This window comes from Podarcis bocagei (assembly GCF_964188305.1).
Source record: "Podarcis bocagei genome assembly, chromosome: 15".
NCBI lineage: Eukaryota > Metazoa > Chordata > Lepidosauria > Squamata > Lacertidae > Podarcis > Podarcis bocagei.
Window position 1 is genome coordinate 43,635,623 of NC_138141.1, and position 21,001 is coordinate 43,656,623.

Here is a 21,001-nt window from a genome sequence, read left to right on the forward strand (position 1 = left end):
GGCCTGAGGCGTGACCGGCCATTATATAAGGCCCGTCTCCTTGGTGACGACGTGAAAGGCTTCCGTGGGAGCAACGCCGGGGAGGGGAAAGACGGCAGTCGCGGGAACCGCTTGGCAGGAGGAGACGCCGCTCCCCGCCCCGCTGCAGTGAGTTATGGGGCCGTTGTAGGGATTGCGCCTTTTAAATTTATTTCTAGGAGGGGGGAATCGGACCAAGGAGGACTTCGACTCCCAGTGTGCACTGCGGTGCGCTGCCGCCGGCATTGGGAAGCCTCGGGTGTCGCGTTGCATGACGGGGCTTGTAGTCTATAATAGCGGTGCTTTCCCTTCAGGCGCCCTTTAAATTTTAAAATTGGGGCGCTTTGGGCTGGGAAGGGGGTCGTGTGTGAGAGAGAAGTGTCTCCCTTTCATTCCTCCCCTCCTTCTCTCAGCCCTCAGCAGCACCCTATGGCCATAGGGAGCATGACACCCCAATCCCCACCCAAGGGTGCCCGCCCCATTGAGACCCTTCCAAAATTTATTCCCGCCTCCCTCCAAAAAACAGGGAACCATGGAAGGCGGGGCGCCTCTGTGCATATGCTTTGCTATGAGACACTGAAGCAAGGGTCCGAGAGCCCCTCTGAGCACATACAGAGTTCAGTCCAAACGTGTTTTCAACATCTCGCTTCTAAACCTGCCCTTCCTTACTTGGATTTTAAGCCACACTCGCATTTTTTAAAATGCTTGGGGTGTGGGTGGAGTGGGGAATCTGCATTGAAATAGTGCAGTGCTGGACGCTGAGGTGGTTGGCAGTTGATGGTCTTGGTAATGATAAAATGATGATGATAATAAGAGTTCTGCTTTTGATGCGATTCAAAATTTGGTCAAGCAATCTTTTTTTATGCTGGAGCTTTTTCTTCTTTCTGGTTGCCATATAACTTTGCCCATGAGGGTGTTGTTGTTTTTAAAGCAAAGGTTAAATAATAATTATGATTATTCCTGTTATCATTATCATTTCCATCCCACCCATCTGGCTGGGTTTCCCCAACCACTCTGGGCGGCTGGGCTGTCCGTATTGGAATATGTCCCCTCATATAAGTAAGCCCCACTGAATTCAGAAGGGCACATGCCCAGGTAAGTGGGCATAGGATTTCCGCCTCAATTTTATGTGAGTGTATGATTTCGTACAAATGCACAATCATGACTGTTTGATGATGCGAGAGTCTGCATTAAGTACTGTATCTGTATTGCTCCATTTTATTGTCCTTAAATTTGGGTTGTTGTAAAACTTAAATATCTCTTGAGAAAAAGAGTTTTACCTCATTTTTTATCCTGCTCTTTCTCCAAGGAGCTCAAGGTGGCAGGAATGTTATCATCATCATCTCCCAACCCGGGATTCAGTCACATGCTGGAGGGTTGAGAAATTATAGTTGATTAGGAGGTATTGCACAACAAACCCATTTCACTTCAAAATCAGGACTTTCCTGCAACAAGGATGGGGAAATGCGCTGGTGTAGGCATGGGGTAATGATTGCTTGACGCGGCACAAACAAATCATAACTAATGCTCTACAAGCAGGTCATCGGAAGCCGCTGTACACTTTTACCTTCTCAACAACCCTGCGAGGTAGACTTCTGAAAGACGGCGATTAGCTCCTTGATTAAGCTTCGCACCTGAGCTGGGATTTGAACCAAAGCCTACCCACTTTTAAGACTGATGCCTGCCCCTTGACTAGCATATTTTTTTCTATTTTTTAAAAAAGCTTAATTTTGTCTTGGGACATCAGCCCTCGCTCCCTGCCTCTCTAACCAGGACTTCCTCTTTTAACTTGCCGTTTTGCAGCTGCCAGCTGTTAGGAAAAAATGGTGCACAGAATCGGCCTCTTCCTTCTGCTGGGCCTGTCTCTTGCGTCCTTGGGAGCCTGTGGTAAGTCATCCCTCATCCATCAAAGGACGGAGTTTCGCCTCCGGATAAATTCCTTGCCGTTTCAAGCGAGTGTGATCTTGTCATGGGATTCACGAATCAGCAGTGCTTGCTCCAAAGACCACCACTTCCTGGGTCTAAGTAGGAATGGCTTTTCAGTGGCTTTAAGGCTGGGGTGGGAAGCCCCCAGTTCAGAGTGCTGATCTGCCCTCTCTCAAAACGCATTTTCCTGCCCGCTCCTTACCAGACTCCACCAATTTGGGTGGTAGCTGTAAATAGGGGAAAAATCAAAAGTACTCCCACTGAGTTGGAAAGAGCCCATTTACCCTGCTGTGGGTGTCTGATGAGGCTCATTCTTTGACCCTGCGGCAGGCATACCTTTCCTTGAGCCAGGAATATCGTATAATAGTGGTCTCCCTGTAAATGTTTAAACAATGTCCTTTCAACAGGGGTCGGGGAGTCTTTTGCAGTCTGAGGGCCATGTTTTTTTCTGAGTGGTCTTCTGGGGGCTGCTTGGTACAGGCCAAAAGTGAGAATGGAAATTGTGGTTTTGTATTGTGCTCTACTTTCTACACACACTCACTCACTCACTCACTCACTCGCAAGCACCCCTCTCTATCGCTGGTATTATAAGAGTTTCAGGCCCCATTCCAGCCAGACGAAAATACACAAAGAGGATCCAAAACAAGCCAAAGGGGTTGGTGGCCTGATAGAGAAATTGGGGTGGGGGTCTTGGTTGGTGTCCACTTTCAGCCCCTGCTGCTTGATATTCCCCACCCACAAAGAAACTTAAAATTCAGGCAATATCTTACATCAGTTGGACAGTCAAATCTATTTGTTAGAAGCGATTGGTCATTGCAAAACTGCAACCGGGTTCAGCTCTAGTCAATCAGGCCATCGGATCCTTCTTTCCTGTAATTATGGTTTTGTCTGATCTGTTAGAGCAAAAACAGAAACCTAATTTGTGGCATATTTATCCCTAACCACCGATAAACACTCATGGGCGCCATAAAGATTCAGTCCAGTGTAGAAGTTTACTAGGTAGGTATAAAAGCATATTGGTAGCAAATATATACAAACATTCACCACTGGTCAAGGCAGGCTTAGAGTCCAACAAGAGTCCAAGACTCACTCTCTGCTTCTCTCACCGCAAGACACAAGCAAGAGACTCGCAGCAAGTTACTACAAGTTACACAGAACCTTTGTTATCAGTGCATCCTGTTACACTGCGCATGCCAGTTCCCACAGAAAAGGTCCTTGCATAGACAAAAAAAATCTCAGCCTTCTGCTGCTTCTTGAAACTTCTTCTCTGTTCTTCTCTGTTTCTGGAACAAATGATTCACACACACACAGAGAATATCCAAACCCCCTCTCATTTTTACAGAAACAGTGGGAACCATGACCATGTATTGAGCGCTTACACATCATGCACTGCAAACCCCAACATTTAAACCAGTTGAGCATGTCTCTGAAAAATTAAGATTTGGTTACACACTGGCAACAGTGTTTGCTTCCTAGACTTCTACCACACCAAGGAATTGCTAAACTGAAACACTCTGGGCAGCTTCCAACAAGATATTAAGAACACAACAAAAGATCTAGCATTAAAAACTTCCCTAAACAGGGCTGCCTTCAGATGTCTTCTCAAAGTCAGGTAGTTGTTTCTTTCCTTGATATCTGGTGGCAGGGCGTTCCACAGGGCAGGCGCCACCACCAAGAAGGCCCTCTGCCTCCCAGACTCCCAGTCAGGCAAGTTGGACCATTAGCCCCCTCCAGGCTGCTACAGTACAAGTACTTGCAAACCTTACTCAAGATTCTAACAGAGTAACTTAATCTGGTCTACTCTATTAAGAAATATACAGCAAACTTCCAATAACCAGAGTGATGCAGCTCAGAATCTACTGGCTCTGAGCTGTCCCCCTCAATCTTGACACCACTTGCTGAACACACAGTTTCAGGTTAGGGCACAGGTTAGCTCCAGCAAATCTCCCCTCTAAATATTCTACACAGCATCAAAGGAGGGTGCGGGAACCTATGTTCATACGATTCCCCCCCCCCCGCCCCATGCTCCCTTGGGGTTGCCATAAAATGCATGATTCATGTAGCAGTTGGAATTTAGCATGCCTCCTTTCTCTCCCCCAAGCCAGAAGTAGCTTGTCTCAAGCTGGAAAATGCCTTCTAGCTCTCTTCCCCCTGCCCTTTTCTATTTAAGATGGACCCCCGGCGCTTTCTGTTCCTGAGGAGGTTTTACTGGAGAATGGTGGCGTGATGGACATTGCGGTGACTTTAAGGTGAACTCTCAGGGTTTCTGATCTCTGTCCTTGAAGGTTACGGGGAGGGGTGGTGGTGTTAAGAAATAACTGTGGTTTTCAGCTCCCTATCTGCCTAGTTAAGGGATGCAGGTGGCGCTGTGGGTTAAACCACAGAGCTTAGGACTTGCCGATCAGAAGGTTGGCGGTTCGAATCCCCACGGCGGGGTGAGCTCCCGTTGCTCGGTCCCTGCTCCTGCCAACCTAGCAGTTCGAAAGCACGCCAAAGTGCAAGTAGATAAATAGGTACCGCTCCAGCGGGAAGGTAAACGGTGTTTCCGTGCGCTGCTTTGGTTCGCCAAAAGCGGCTTTGTCATGCTGGCCACATGACCCGGAAGCTGTACATGGGCTCCCTCAGCCAATAAAGCGAAATGAGCGCTGCAACTCCAGAGTCGGTCACGACTGGACCTAATGGTCATGGGTCCTTTTACCTTTTATTTGCCTAGTTACATCACTTCTCCCTTTGCAAAATAGCCAGAATATAGCCGCCTCTTTCTTCCTCCAGGACAAAGGTCACACCCACACCATTACATTAAAACACATGGCTTCTCCCAAGGACTCCCTGTAGTTTACCCCCTAGAGATAAAATTCTGAGCCCTCTTAAAGAGCTAGAGTTCCCAGGATTACCCTTGAGAGACTTATTTAACAGTCAGCCCCTCTTCCTGGGGAACTCTGGGAACTGTAGCTCTGTAAGGAGAATAGAGGTCTCCTAACAACTCTCAGCTTCTTGAACAAACTACAGGTCCCAGGATTCATTGGGGGAAGCTATGGTAGTATAGGGATGCGGGTGGCGCTGTGGGTTAAACCACAGAGCCTAGGACTTGCTGATCAGAAGGTTGGCGGGTCGAATCCCCACAACGGGGTGAGCTCCCATTGCTCGGTCCCTGCTCCTGCCAACCTAGCAGTTCAAAAGCACGTCAAAGTTCAAGTAGATAAATAGGTACTGCTCTGGCGGGAAGGTAAACAACATTTCCATGCGCTGCTCTGGTTTGCCAGAAGCGGCTTAGTCATGCTGGCCACATGACCCCGAAGCTGTACACTGGCTCCCTCGACCAGTAAAGCGAGATGAGCGCCGCAACCCCAGAGTCGTCCACGACTGGACCTAATGGTCAGGGGTCCCTTTACCTTTACGATAGTGTAAAGTTGGTAATGCAGATGGGGTCTTAGAAATGCTCTGCGGTTCTGCAAATGTCTCTCCTATCCCCCCCCCCATCTTTTCCAGCACTCCGCTCAATCAGACGCTGGTGATCACGTTTAATGTTACCTATTCATCCAGGGAAAATGGCACCATCATCGAGCTGCCTGATCAAGTAAGTCCTGGAACAAACATCTGCCTTTTGGGAAAGGTCCCGGGTTCAGTCCCAGATAGGGGCTGGGAAAGATTCCTGTTTGAAGTCCAGGAGAACCACTGCCAGCCCGTGTGAATCTGGCGATGAGGCCTGGGGGCCGCTTTCCCTTGTGGGTGAGCTTCCGGGGGCCACGTGGCTGTGGTGGGTGTGATCAGCGGGGGAAAATAGGTGAACCCAACTGTGTACTGCAGGCTGCATTCCAACCGAGCCAAAGCCTAATATGTCTTTATGTACACCACCCATCCATGCAATTCAGTTGAGCAGGGCAGTGTAGCATTAGAATCCCACATGTGTCATGTGTTTCTATGTGCACAGCCCTCTCTGTCCAGGCGTTATCCAGAGGTCAAGGCAAAAGCGCTTGAGGAAGACACAGAGCATGCCCAGTGAGGGGTGTGTGGCCCAGGGGAGTCCCAAGGGCCAGGCAGAGTGCCCTGGAATAGTTAGTTAGTTATTTGTTTATTAAATTTGAAGACCACTGGGCATTTCGCAACATAAAAATACAAAATGAGAACACAAAATACATAATAAAAACAAAAACAGACCAGAACCCCCTCCCACAAACACATTTAAAAGGATATAGATTAATGAGCCAAAGGTCTAGGAGAAGAGGAATGTTTTTGCCTAGCACTTAAAGATATATAACAAAGGCACCAGGTGGACCTCCCCGGGGAGAGCAGCCCACAAACTGGGCGCCACCACAGAAAAGGCCCTGTTCTCACCTTGCCGTCCTCCAGACCTGTCAGGAAGAAGGGCCTCAAAGGATGATCGCAGGGTCTGGGTCAGTTCCTTGGGGAAGAAAACAACTTCCTTTGTCTCCGTGCCTTACCAGGTGATCGTAACGACAGGCGTAAAGAAGGTGAGCTTCCTAGTGAGAGCAAAAGAAGTCGGGCAACTGACTGTGTATCTTCAGTCCAACTCGTCCAACCAAACAGGGTAAGCAGTTGAGTCAGCCTTTAGTGTTTTTCTATCCTTGTTACCACAGCCATAATGCTCCTTGGAACAATTTCAGGATTTTTAAAAATGTCTTAAACTCGGCCTCCCTTCCCGCTGAGGACCAGAAATTTTCTGTTCCTACCTAATTGTTTTATGTTATGGCTTGTGAGGCAATTCTGGCCAAACCATACCCACCTGCCCTACAGCTGACTTTGTGCCTGCCTAGCAGGGTTGTTGTGAAGAAAAAATGTAGAGAGGGTGAAGTATGCATGACAATTTGAGCTCTTTGGGGGAAAGGTGGGATATACGAAATGCCAGAATGCAGTTGATATAATATTGTATCATAACATTTATATACTGCTTGGCTGACAAAAAACAAACCTCAGAACAGTTCGCGAAAAGACTAAAACCATGAAGTCATAAGTAAAAACGTTAAGCGCAAAAATTCAAAATTAAAATCGAGGGTAACCTAAAGGCCAAATTAAGAACACATTTTTTTTTGTCTGCCTGAACAGAATTATTTTTAGGAGGCAGAGTAAATTGGGAGATGCTTGCTAGTATGGAAATCTGCTTTAAAAAAAACCCCAAACAGATGTTTATCCCAGACAGTGCTCCATTTGAGGCCGCCCCCTCTGCCCTAAATTTGGCAGGCCCCTCCCAAGAGAAACCTATAGGGGCCTCCTCTTCCCTGTCTTTGAAATGGACTCTGAAGGCTTCCATCCCACTGGCTCCAGGGTGAGCCTCCTTGAGCCCGATGGCTTTTAAATGCCAGAGTTGATCCGTATAATGGATTGTGCTGTGAGCTTCCCTTTGGTGACCTGCTGCCCCTCCCTCTCCTGCAGGCCCAGAATCCGCTTCCTCGTGATCCACAGCAATGCAGTGAGGATCGTGGACCAGGTGATTGGCTGGATCTACTTTCTGGCTTGGTCAGTCTCCTTTTACCCTCAGGTGTTTGAGAACTGGAGACGGAAAAGGTAAAAAGGAAGCAGAGGGGTCTTTCTTTTGGGGTGCCCATGATACATTTCTCAGATTTCCAAAAGGCTGGGGACCCCATACATAAGTGTCAGAGCTGCTTCAAGATCCTAGCTCACAGAGGATCACGCTAGCCAGCGGTCATTAAGTAAAAGTCTTTATTGAGTTACAGTTTCCATTCCCAAGCTGCTGCGTGCAACTCTACGTCTAATGGCTAGATCGGCGAAGCTCCGTCTGAGTCTCCGCCCCTTGTGCCCCAACTTAATATCCTAGCCCTGCTCCACCTTTTCCGCCTGACTGCTCTCCTCTGGGTCCCTCTGCCCCCCGGGGTCTCTTCCTTCCGGGATTCTTCTGACGCCGACCCCCCGGAACTCCCTGTCTCCTTGCGCCGGGCTTTAGGACCTGGCTCCCTTTCCTGGCTGCCTACTGCGTCACTTTCCTGTGCATTTGAACTTGGCGCGCGCGCCCAACCTTCCACTTTCCGTCTGACCGTTTCTTCGCTCCCCGATGGAGGTGTGGCCACTCCTGACTCGTGCCCTCCCCCCTGTTGCGAGCTGCCAGCGCTTGATCTCTGGCGCTCTTCCTCTTCCCTGCTCTCTGGCTGTGACGCTGGTCCCGATTTCCAACTGCTCTCCTCGGAGTCCCCTCTGGCCCTATCTTCCTGGGGTGTCCCCCTAGGCTCCCCCCTTGCCCTGACCACTGGTGCTCCTTTCTGTGAATCTTCTGATTCACTGGAAAGACTCGGAGATCTCGGGTCGTCGTCATCACTCATCTTTTCTTCTGCCTCCTCCCCCTCGCTCTCTGTTTCCTCCCTTGCCCTTGCCTCTGCTCCTGAACCCCTGACATCCATCCCCCCCTCGAAGCCCCCCGTTCCCCCCTCCCCTCCTTCCGGTGCGGGAACTGGGTGCTGCTGTGTCAGAGGGACGAACGTCGGATACAGTTCGCTTCCCGTGGCGGGCCTCCATCTGAAGTCTCCCGGTTCTGCCTCCCTGCTCTCGTCGACGACGGTCACCTCCGCTTCCATCTCTGTGCCGCCGTGCTCGAAACCAGGGTCGTCCCCGAAAACGTCCATGTCCGTCTCTCCCTCACTTCCTCCTGGCGGCGTTGCTCGTCCTGGACCTTCCAGCCACTTCTTGCGCCACTGCTCCTCTGGTCTATCGTCCCACCAATACGAGGGTTCTGAGGCAGATCCCGAGGGTGACCCCTCCGGGGAACGGGCGTCTCGTATCGGGTCCTCGTCCGAGTCGAACCCCCGGAACGTGCTGGCAGAAAGCGTTGGCGTGAAAAGCCAGTCGTCGAAAAAGTCTGCTGGCATTGGTCTATGTGGGAAGAGGGCATGAAACTCGTCTTTGAGCAGAGGTTCGTCCAAGGCGTAGCCCGGCACCCAGCTGTTCGCACTGGCCGGGGTGCCCTCCTTGGCGAGAAGGTATTCTACCCCTTCTTCCCCCCATCTGGAGTCCAAAATCTCCGTGACTTCGTTGATGCGTTCCTTCTGTGCCACTCCCGCGTGCCCGGTTCCTTCTCTGAGCGGACTCGGTGCCGTTCCGGGTTCCTGAAACCTGTGCGGTGCCTTGTAGGGAGTGAGCACCGATCTGTGGAACACCGGATGCATTCTGGAACCCTCCGGAAGCGCCAGCCTGAAAGCCACCGGGTTGACCTGCTCTTCGACTTGGTAGGGCCCCAGTTGCTTATGCCCCAGCTTCTTCTTGGCCAACGACCTGGCCGGCACTGCGTGGGCTGCTAACCAGACCCAGTCTCCCACATGGATCTCTTCGCCAACCCTTCTGTGTTTGTCCGCTTGCACCTTGTATGCATGTTTGGCCAGCTCCAGGTGTCGCCGCAGCTGATCGTGGACCTCCTGCAACTCCGACGCGAACGCATCTGCTGTCTGCGGCTCCCCCTCCCCCATCCTTTCCAGTCCCGGGAAGGTTCTGGGGTGCCTCCCGTTGTTAGCGAAGAACGGCGTGACCCCCGTGGACACGTGCTTCGTGTTGTTGTAGGCAAACTCGGCGAGCGGCAGGTAATCCACCCACGTCGCAGGCTGTTGATTCGCATAACATCTCAGGTACTGCTGCATGATGGCATTGACCCGCTCCGCCTGCCCGTTGGTCTGCGGGTGTCTCGCCGACGCCAGGTTGATCTTGACGTTCAGGAAGCCCATCAGCTTCTGCCAGAAATTCGAGATGAACTGTCGCCCCCGGTCGGACAGAATAGACCGTGGCAGACCGTGAACCTTGAACACGTGGTCTATGAACAGTTTGGCGGTTTGCTCCGCCGTGGCCACCTTGGCACACGGAATGAAATGTGCCATCTTGGAGAACAAGTCCACCACCACCAGCACGGCCGTCTTGCCCCTCGAGCTGGGCAGATCCGTGACAAAGTCCAGGGCCACTCTCTCCCATGGTTCGACCGGAGTTTGCAGCGGTTCCAACAGTCCGGCCGGCGGTTTGTGCACCGGTTTGGCCCTCTGGCAGGTGTCACACCTCGCCACGTAGTCCGCGACCTCCCCTCTCATTCCGGGCCACCAGAAGTCTCTGGCGACTAATTCCACCGTCTTCTCCTTGCCAAAGTGCCCGGCAGTGGGCGCGTCGTGCAGCTGCTGCAGTACCTTGGCGCGAAGTTCGTCTCCCGGCACGTAGATGGCCCCTTTACGGATGAGCAATCCATCTCGCAGCTGGAACCCGTCGGTCGCTGCCGTGCCCCTTTGCACCTCTGCCATCTTTGCTTGCGCGAAGGAGTCATCCTGCAACGCTCGCCGCACCGCCTCCAGGTCCACTGTTGCCGCAGCGCACGCCCACACTGTTGGTGCGAAGATGTGCATGGCGGCCGCTGGCTTGGCGTCCTCCAGATATTGTGGCTTACGAGAGAGAGCGTCCGCCATGATGTTGGTGTCCCCCGGGACATACTCTATTCGGAAGTTGAAGTTCGCAAAGAACTCAGCCCAACGTATCTGCCTTTGGTTCAGGAACTGTGCCGTGCGCCAGTGCTCCAGATTCTTGTGGTCCGTGCAGACCTGCACCGTGTGCTTGACGCCGATCAGGAAGTGCCTCCACGCTTTGAACGCTGCATGAATGGCCAGCAACTCCCTGTCCCAGATGGTGTAGTGGTGTAGTTCTGTTCGGACTTGCTGAGCTTCCTGGAGTAAAACGCTCCCGGCCGCCAAACCCCCTGCGGGTCTTTCTGCAGCAGGACTGCTCCCACGGCTCTGTCCGAGGCGTCTGTCTCCACCCTCATCGGCCTGCTGGGGTCGACATGCAGCAGCTGCTCTTCCGACGCGAAGAGACGCTTGAGTGCCTGAAAGGACTGCTCCACCTGCTCTGTCCAGATGAACTTCTTTTTTTTGGAGCTAAGCGTGTCCGTGATGGCCGCTGTCTGCATAGCGAAGCCTTTGATAAACTTGCGATAGAAGTTCGCGAAGCCGACAAACCGTTGGACCTCCTTCCGGTTGCGTGGGCTCTTCCAGTCCAACACCGCTCGAACCTTGGCGCTGTCCATGGCGAGCCCCTTGTCAGACAACTTGTAGCCCAGAAAATCCACCTCCGTCACGTCGAATTGGCACTTCTCCAGCTTGGCGTAGAGCCTATGCTGCTGTAGCCTGCTTAGCACTTCTTTGACGTGTCTGTCATGCTCCTGCTGCGATTCCGAAAAGATCAGGATGTCATCTAAGAAACAGACGCACGTCTTGTAGAGGAGCCCTGCTAACACGTGATGCATGAACGCTTGAAAAACGTGGGAGCCATTTTGCAATCCAAAAGGCATAACTCTATATTCGTAGGTGCCCAGAGGCGTGAACATGGCCGTCTTCCACTCATCCCCTTCCCGCATGCGAATGAGGTTGTACGCCCCTCGCAGGTCTAACTTGGTGAACACGCTGCCCTTCCGTACCTTTGCGAGGAGGTCGTCGATTCGGGGCATGGGGAAGTCCGATGGCTTGGTCACACTGTTTAAGATGCGATAGTCCACCACAAGTCTTTTTTGGGGCGTGTCCCGCTTCTTAACAAAGAATACAGGACTGCCCCCCGCTGCCTTGGACTCCCGGATGAAACCGCGCTCCAAATTATGATCTATGAACTCTTTGAGTTCCTGCAGTTCGTCCTCAGACATGGAATACAGCTTCCCTTTAGGCAGCGCCGCCCCCGGCAGCAGGTCAATTTTGCAGTCATATGGTCTGTGGGGGGGTAGCCTGTCTGCCTCCTTCTCGCAGAAAACCTCCAAAAATTCTGCGTACTTGTGGGGAATCGCTTGCAGCGTGCCTAGCAGCAGCTGTGACTCCTCTTCCTCTCCTTCCTGCCGGGGAACGATGCAGTGCTCAGCACAAAAGGAAGAGCCGAAGGTCAGCTGCCTCTGGTACCAAGCCAGCGTTGGGCTGTGCTTGTCCAGCCAACTCATGCCCAATACAATGGGCATGTCCGATAGTTGAGTGACGTTGAAGCTGATGATTTCCTTGTGATTCCCAAGGCGCATCACCATTGGTGGCGTCTGCTTCACCACTTGCCCCCCTAGCAGCTCCCTGCCATCCACCGTGACCACCTGCAGGGGCAGCGTGGCCGGCAGCAACTGTATAGCGTGCCGGTCTACAAAGTCCTGCCCTATAAAGTCCGCATTGCTTCCCGAGTCAATGGTGAGCAGCACGTCCATGGTGATTCCATTGGGCAGCTGGAGCGATGCGGTGAGCCTCACTACTGGTTTGGGCGGGAGGGGGTCCATGGGCTGTGAAATTTCCGGGGACTTCTTCACTGACACGTCTGGCTGGGCCCCATTGCCTCTTCCTCCAGCCAGACATCGTCGTTTCCCTGCTGTGGTCCTCCTTGTTGCGTTGCTGCAGTTACCATTGCTGAGGCTGCAGTGTGCTTGTGGAGCCTCCGGGGACACTCTTTCGCCATATGCCCTGGATCCTCGCAGATGTAACACTTCCTGTTCCCTCTAGGAGGCTTCGCTTTCACTGTTGTCGGTGCTAGGGCTCTGGCTGCTGATTGAGCCCTTGCACTTCCAACCTCCATAGGTTCCACTCCTCCTCCTGCCGGAGGCGTGGATTGCGCACGCGCTGCTTCTCTGGGAAGGAAGGAGGAGCCCCTGGCTGGTTCGCGCCCTCCACGCCCTTCGTCCCTGCTCCACGGACGTTCTTCCAGCCGCACCCCCATGGCTAGCGCCCTCTGAACGATCTCCTGCGTGGTCCGGGGTCTCTCCCCCCTCGCAATTTCATCTTTGACAGAGCCGTGCAATCCCTCCCAAAACAGGTCTCTTACAGGAGCCGAATCCCTGTCCCATTCCAGAGCACTGACCAAAGCGAAAAAGCGGGCATGATACTGCCTTACGCTGGCCCTCCCTTGTTTCAGTCCATGTATCTGCTGCCGAGCAAGATCCACGTCAATGCTTGATAAGAAACACCCATCCATCGCTTTAATAAAGGCATCCGCATTTTGGAGCGCCGGATCCTTATCCCTCCACAAATTGCGCAGCCATGCTTTAGCTTCCCCATGCAAATGGGACATGATGAACCCCACCTTCTCTTGCTCATCTCTAAAGTCTTTTTTCAGCAGTTCCAGTGCGCACATTACATCTGCTCTAAAGTTGGGGTACTGCTGCAGGTTCCCATCGAAGTGAGAGACCAGACCGCCTGTTCGTCTCGCCAACCCAATTCCCTCCTGTTTGGGTGTCAGTTGCCCGTGCTTCGTAAGCATGTCCAACCTGACCTGGAGATCCCTGCAGGCGGCAGCTGCCTCCTCTCTCTTCCTGGATGCGAGAGCCTCGGCATTCAGTTGTGACACTGCTTTTCTGAGTTCCTCTATCTGCTGCTCAGCCGTCATGTTGTCTGCCGTTCGTGAGCTAGCTAGTGGGCACCTGCTTCTCTCCTCTCCTCGAGGCTGTAGATGCCCACAATTAAGAGACGGAGCTTACTGTCAGAGCTGCTTCAAGATCCTAGCTCACAGAGGATCACGCTAGCCAGCGGTCATTAAGTAAAAGTCTTTATTGAGTTACAGTTTCCATTCCCAAGCTGCTGCGTGCAACTCTACGTCTAATGGCTAGATCGGCGAAGCTCCGTCTGAGTCTCCGCCCCTTGTGCACCAACTTAATATCCTAGCCCTGCTCCACCTTTTCCGCCTGACTGCTCTCCTCTGGGTCCCTCTGCCCCCCGGGGTCTCTTCCTTCCGGGATTCTTCTGACGCCGACCCCCCGGAACTCCCTGTCTCCTTGCGCCGGGCTTTAGGACCTGGCTCCCTTTCCTGCCTGCCTACTGCGTCACTTTCCTGTGCATTTGAACTTGGCGCGCGCGCCCAACCTTCCACTTTCCGTCTGACCGTTTCTTCGCTCCCCGATGGAGGTGTGGCCACTCCTGACTCGTGCCCTCCCCCCTGTTGCGAGCTGCCAGCGCTTGATCTCTGGCGCTCTTCCTCTTCCCTGCTCTCTGGCTGTGACGCTGGTCCCGATTTCCAACTGCTCTCCTCGGAGTCCCCTCTGGCCCTATCTTCCTGGGGTGTCCCCCTAGGCTCCCCCCTTGCCCTGACCACTGGTGCTCCTTTCTGTGAATCTTCTGATTCACTGGAAAGACTCGGAGATCTCGGGTCGTCGTCATCACTCATCTTTTCTTCTGCCTCCTCCCCCTCGCTCTCTGTTTCCTCCCTTGCCCTTGCCTCTGCTCCTGAACCCCTGACAATAAGCTAAAATGCAATTCCCGCTCCCTTCTAGCTACCACTAGGGGGAGATCACATATAGAAAAACAACTTTTATTTTGTGCTGTACAGACTTGCCTGTTCCTCCTTTGTCCCGTTTTCTCCTGGACACAGCAACTTTTGCCTTCCTTGAAGGATCAGTCCCACAGCCACTGCATCCCACTCTTAGCTTCCCCTCTGGCCTCTGACTTTACAGTGCACCCCTCTTATAGGCTTCATTCAGTCTTAAAATCTCTGCAGTCCTAAGGTCTAGGAACTTGACATTCTAGCTTTGGTTGAGCAGACGGGCAAGTTCAGAGTTGGCTGTCGCTGTGAGACATTGACGATGCACAGCTTCTGGAAGCTAGCCGATGGCATTTTCCCTGTTGGGCCAAAAGCCTGCCTACCAATGTGTACATTTTAATAACCTTTTGATTGATCTGAAAGGCCACCTCCTTCCCTACAGACCCTCTCAGGTGTTGAAATTGGGGAGGGGTGTCCCTCTTGCTTGTTCCACCACCCTCAGAAGCTCAGGGAGGAGCTGCAGCAGTACAGAACATCACCTCTCCCTTCCTATTGAGGTGGCTTGACACCTTCAAGATAGTTTCTGGCCAATGCAGAAGGCTCCCCTTTATTCTGGCCGTTGTCACCTGACATGCATATGGTTTTAGTGCCCATCATATTGCTAGGGTTGTAAGTTCAAAACAGTCCCTTGATCCTGTATTTTAAATTGTTTTTACCCGTTCTGGGTCCTTAGAGTGAAGCGTAGGTAACAAATTTAAAATACCGTATTTTTCGCCCTATAAGACGCTCCGTCCCATAAGGCGCACCTAGTTTTTTTGGGGGGAAATAAAGGAAAAAAAATTCATTTCCCCCCCCAGGCGCGGGGCTGGGGCGGGGGAAGCCCGAGCTTCCCCCGACCCCAGCCCCCAGAACAGGCAACTCTCCGCAAGCCGTGGGAGCCCGGCGCAGGGCTCCCGCGCCTTGCGGAGAGGTGCACAAAGTCTGGGCGCGCAGAGCTCAGCGCGCCCAGCCTTCGGCATGCAGGCAACTCTCCGCAAGCCGCGGGAGCCCGGCGCGGGCTCCCACGGATTACGGAGATCTGCGCGAAGCCTGGAGAGCGAGAGGGGTCGGTGCGCATCGTCTCCAGGCTTCAGCGAAAGCCTGCATTCGCCCCATAGGACGCACACAATTTCCCCTTCATTTTTGGAGGGGAAAAGGTGCGTCCTATGGGGCGAAAAATACGGTACTAAGTAGCAATAATTTTCTTTCTTTTTTTAATTTTTAATTTATACTTTTCAGATTTAGATATTTCACTGATTTTACAATCATTCTGACATTTTATCTGTTACAATTTATTCAATAAACCATTTTGATTCTTTTATAAAAATGTTTATCTTGATATTCAGAATGATTCAAGAAATCAAGTCGTAATAATTTTCTGGGTTTTTATCCCCTGTCTCCTTCCAGCGTCGTGGGACTCAGTTTTGACTTCATCGCCCTGAACCTTACCGGCTTCATTGCCTACTCGGTCTTCAACGTTGGCCTCTTCTGGGTCAAATCTGTGAAGGTAGGTGGGAACCCCTCTCCTTCCTTCCACTGGGGCTTGGCCATTGCCTCATATTCCCAGTTCTGACCAGCAGCCGCCTGCCTCCTTAGGAGCAGTTCCTGCGCTCCTATCCCAATGGCGTGAACCCGGTGGACAGCAACGACGTCTTCTTCAGCCTCCACGCTGTCGCTGTGACTCTCCTCATCATCTTCCAGTGCCTGATCTACGAGGTGAGCTTGGACCCTTCAGATCGCTCTCTCGGAAGCTCTTTTAAGTGTTAAGATAGTATGCCTGCCCTTTCCGACTGCCGGCATGCCATCTATATTGGTTTAACTCAAGGAAAAGAAGCTTTTTCACTCCAGCAAGTCTCACCCTGAATTCCCTTTAGAAACATAAGGTAGCCTTATAGAGTTGGATCATTGGCCCATCTAGCACATTGCCTGCACTGGCTGGCAGCAGCTCTTCTAGGGTTTCAGGCAGGGGTCTCTTTTGGCCCTCCCTGCCTCGGATTGAACCTGGACCTTCTGTGGGCTCTACCACTGAGCCACAGCTCCCTTCCTCCCGCCCAAAATAAAGCAGGATGCTAGTCCTCATGGTTCCGAATTAAGAGCAGATTTAAAGAGGAATGCAAGAAAGTGACTTAGGGCTGAGTGAGTCCATCTAGCTCAGTGTCTACACTGATTGGCAGCAGCTCTCCAGGGTTTCATACGGGGGCATTGAACCTAGGGCCTCCTGCCTGCCCAGCAGATGCTCTAACCACTGAGCCAGGCCGAAAGAAACCCTCCACCCAATGTGCCAACTCCTGGTTCTGCATGTCTCATTTGTAAGTTGTTTATGCTGATGATCTGGCCTTTCAGAGAGGGACCCAGAAGGTCTCCTGGGTGGCCATTGGCTTGCTCGTCTTTGCCTGGCTCTTCGTCTTCGCCACCTTGTCCGTGGCCGCTGCCGGGAAGATCACATGGCTCGCCTTCCTCTTCTACTTCTCCTACATCAAGCTGGGCGTCACCCTTGTCAAATACTTCCCACAGGTAAGTGGGGACGGATGGACCCATTCTGAGTTTCATGGCTGGACTTCACCTCTGTCTGTCATCAAGCTTCTGTCTCCTTAATTTCCATGCCAAACAATATTATGAAAGTACGATGCCGGCAGCGACCGCTTTATGCGTGTCCCATATGCGTGTGACCGTGCATACACGCCGAACCCGGACGTGACCCCAAAACACCACAAAAAGGTGTTTGCAGGCTTTTTCAATGGGTGATATAATAATATACAATTTCACGCAGGCACACAGCAACCCAGAACGCAGCCCCTGCGCAAATGAGGAGTTGCCTGTACAGTGGTACCTCGGGTTACAGACGCTTCAGTTTATAGACTCTGCTAACCCAAAAATAGTACCTCGGGTTAAGAACTTTGCTTCAGGATGAGAACAGAAATTGCACAGCAGCAGGAGGTCCGATTAGCTAAAGTGGTATCTCAGGTTAAGAAAGGACCTCCGGAACGAATTAAGTTCTTAACCCGAGGTACCACTGTAATGCTGATTAGGGTATAAATATAAACATGACTATCCCCTCCCCACAAGCAGAATTCAGATGACACAATATAGGATTAAGAATCCTATATTTTAACCTCTATTTTAAATTGGTTCTCCCCCCCCCATTATGTTTTTACTGTGATTTTATTGGTGTTAGCTGCCCTGAGTCTGGCTCTGGGCAGGGGTATAAAAAAATTTTGGGGAGGGCGGGGTATAAATAATTGTTTTTATTATTAATATTTAACATGATCATCTGATATACAATGATATAAATTACTAATTTTTCCTTTACAGCTTTCATGGTTTTCTATAGCCTGACATCAAAACAAATAATGCCATTTAAGGTGTCATTTTCCTTAGTTCACCTAACCCTCCTTCAGTCAGTCCCATTTTCCCACACCATTTTGTATGTAGTTGGGCCTGATCTATCAGAAAACCAGTGCCAGGCTACCAAAAACTCGTCTTTTGAAGCTTGGGAGACCATCTTCCTTCCTAGTGGGAGCCCCTTTGCCCAGGTGCCTTCTCCCTCCTTTTTTAGGCTTACCTGAATTTCCGCCGCAAGAGCACCGAGGGCTGGAGCATCGGGAATGTTTTGCTGGACTTCACGGGAGGCACCTTCAGCCTCCTTCAGATGTTCTTGCAGTCTTACAACAATGGTAATTATTATTTTTATTGTTAAATTTATCAGCTGCTTACTTTTCAATGCAGCAACTCAGAGACTTACAAAAAACAACAACTGTACATACGTATGTTAAAACCAATGGGGGAATACAATAAAACATACCACCCCATCGAAAAAGCCATGGACAGTTCAAAGAAAAGGGGCTGGTTAGAAAGGAATGCCTGTCACCTGATACCTGAAGAGGGCACCATGTGAGCTTTCTGGGGAGAGCATTCCACATACAGGGAGCCATCACTGAAAAGGCCCCGTTCTCGTGTTGCCGCCCTCTGGACCTCTTGCAGAGGAGGCACACAACGTAGGGCCTCAGAATGATGATCACAGGTTCATATGAAAGGAGGCGATCCTTGAGGTATTGCTGTCCTGAGCTATTTAAGGCTTTATACGTCAAAGCCAGCACTTTGAATTGGGCCTGGAAACTAATTGGCGGATAGTGCAGTTGGGCCAGGATGGCATTATATTCTCAAACTGTCTTGCCCCGTGGGGTGACCAACCTGGCTGCTGAATTTCTGGACCATCAGCTCCACATATGATGTGTTGCAGTAATCTAACCTAGAGCTAAGCATGCTTGATCAAGCCAGAGGGTTTGTCCTGCCACAGTTCTGTTTTTCTGATACTGACCTTTCGTAAGAATCTAAAGATGGGCAAGGAGGTGGGAGATGATCTTCCCCATATGCTGCTGTACACAGAGCATGAGTGGGGGAGCAACCTGCGGTCCTCCAGATATCGCTGGGCCCCCATCACCCATGTTAGGTGAAGCTGATGGAAATATTGGTATTTACTTTTTGCCATCTTTTATTTTTTTGAATGATTGTCGCATTTATTATTATACGAATATGCTGTTCACTTTGGGGGGCTGTCTTTGGGCCAAGAAGCAGTGAATAAACAAACCCTTAAAAACCCTGTAATCCTTTTCCATTCTTGAAACTTCTGCGCTGGGTTTAGTCTTCCTCTAAAGCGGCAGAGCCCTCTCTGACCCTCTCATTCCCTTGCATGTATACACTAGGCCTAAGCTACTGCCTACTGCCCCATCTTGTCAGGGTGAATTCGTACTGTGATGTCCACCCCCCTTTTTTTTAATAAAAACCCAATTATCTGCTTAAGCAGCTTGGGGCAGAAATCCTTTTTCTTTCTCTTGCACTCCTTTTAAGACATTTATAACAGGGATGGGACATTCCAGGCGCCACATGCTGTCGATGGTGGGGGGCACAGGGACAAAAGTGGGCAGTCCCAGGTGTGTTGCCTTTTGCACATAACAGTGCATTCCAGCCCCACAAGTCTGCAGTTTCAAGAAACAGGCGCCCTGCCATCCAAGCAAACAAGTCATCCTCCTCCTTTGTCCCATTCTGCCTAGGCAAAAGTGCTTCAGGAGAGGGGTGGAGCAGGGCTGCTTGAAGAGTGCCTTGGGGAAGAGTCCCTGGCGGCTAGACAGAGCCCTAGAGGACTGCATTGGCTTGGAGTTTCCCCTACTCTGCCTTTAGAAACAATAAAATATGACTGGGTTTGGGGGGAGGTGTGTGTGAATCTCTCTTGGGATGCCTTGTGTGAAGATGCAGGCTATTTTTATTCTTTGCCCTCCCAATTATTATAATTCGCCCTCCCATCAGATGTCAAGGAAATAAACAACTATCTGACTTTTAGAAGACATCTGAAGGCAGCCCTGTTTAGGGAAGTTTTTAATGTTAGATGTTTTATAGCTTTTTATTATTAATATTCTGTTGGGAGCTGATGGGTGGGGTATAAATACATTATTATTATTATTAGGTATACATTTTGGTTTATCAGCTTTTCATTATATGACCCCCAAGTTTCAGCTTCAGGTGGACAGGAGGGGTACAAATTTGGATAAGCTTTCGTGTCCCTTCCTCTTCTATCCTTTAATCTTTTCTCAACTTACTCTGTCGCTGATACACAATCTGTATTGTGTTCCTTCCCTGCTTTGCTTTTCAGATGAATGGCGGCTGCTTTTTGGGGACCCCACTAAGTTTGGGCTGGGCCTCTTCTCCATCATCTTTGACATTGTGTTCATCGTCCAGCATTACTGCTTGTACCGTCCCCAAGAATACGAGACTTTTGAGTAACTGTCTGCCCTGCTGGGAGGCCCCCCCGGGCTTGCCTTCGCCAGCTGAGCTTCCTTGAGGTGGATAACGCTACAGGAATCAGACTTGGTTGTCTGAAAAGCACAGCGACTCTGACCTATTCCTCACATGGACTTGGTTACTACAAACCTCATTTTGCTGCTCCAAATTGCCTTCCGGTGCCTTAATGCCTTCTGAGACTGCAGCACAACTCCTGGCAGAGGGAAATCTCTTGGGGGCTTTTCAGGCAAGTGGTGCTCACAGCTGCTTCAGAAAGAAGATGGGGGTTACTTCTTCCTCGCCAGCTGTTTACAGCTATGAGTGTGGGCCATTATCTTGCCATCTAAAAGTTTGCAGCTGGCTGCAAGGAAGGAGAAAAGGGTCGCTCCGCTGAAGGAATCCATGCCAACAACACAAACTACTTATATACTTGAAGGTTATTTGTGCCACAGATGCAAGTCTTCCTTTGGGCTGGGGGAAGAGGAAGGAAAAGGGGTTCATGGAGGTTGTTTTGAGTCAACCTCTTCCTTCCCTTGTTAGCTTTGCTGTTGAGATGAAGAACTGGTAATCTGGCCTTTTTTAAAGAAAATAAAAACAACTTTGTACAAGGGCGGTCTGACTCAAAACTCATCCAGCAAAACCTGAAGTGGTGTGGTTGTGACTGATCAAAGCAGCCTTTTGTTAGTCTCCAGCCGTGGGGCGGAGCGGCTTATCTTGGGGAAGCGCTGTCACTCAGAGCGCAAAGTGCTGCGTTCTCTTCACTGCATCTCCAGGTCAGGAAGGGGAGGAAAGTTCCCATACTGGAGATGGGTGCTCAAACTCGCTCCCACGGGAGACAGTGATGGCCACCAACTTGCTTTGCTTCAAAAGAGGAATAGATGTATTCATGGAAGCCAAGGCCATTGATGGCGCTGCTCTGCCTCCAGTCAGACGCAGCTATACACCAGTTGCTGGAAACAGCAGCATGTGCCCAGGTCTTGCTTGCATGTTTCCCAGAAGAGGCATCTGGTTGGCTCCTGTGAGAACACGATGCTGGATTAGCCTCCAG

The 21,001-nt window shown here is 51.1% G+C and overlaps 1 protein-coding gene across 2 annotated transcripts; it reads left to right on the forward strand.

The window, feature by feature from the left end:
* The first annotated feature begins 5 nt into the window (after positions 1–5).
* On the forward strand, positions 6–20,561 carry CTNS (cystinosin, lysosomal cystine transporter). Of its 2 annotated transcripts, none has more exons than XM_081172192.1 (11): positions 6–147; positions 1,822–1,905; positions 4,115–4,193; positions 5,434–5,521; positions 6,390–6,493; positions 7,336–7,467; positions 15,586–15,685; positions 15,775–15,894; positions 16,522–16,692; positions 17,735–17,852; positions 19,826–20,561. In XM_081172192.1, exons 2-11 carry the CDS (start codon positions 1,842–1,844, stop codon positions 19,954–19,956), a joined length of 1,107 nt encoding a protein of 368 aa, XP_081028318.1. In that variant the 5' UTR covers positions 6–147; positions 1,822–1,841; the 3' UTR covers positions 19,957–20,561. The 2 variants fall into 2 exon arrangements, with proteins under 2 accessions (XP_081028318.1, XP_081028319.1); XM_081172193.1 differs by having other exon boundaries at positions 33–162; positions 1,836–1,905.
* Positions 20,562–21,001: the final 440 nt, after the last annotated feature.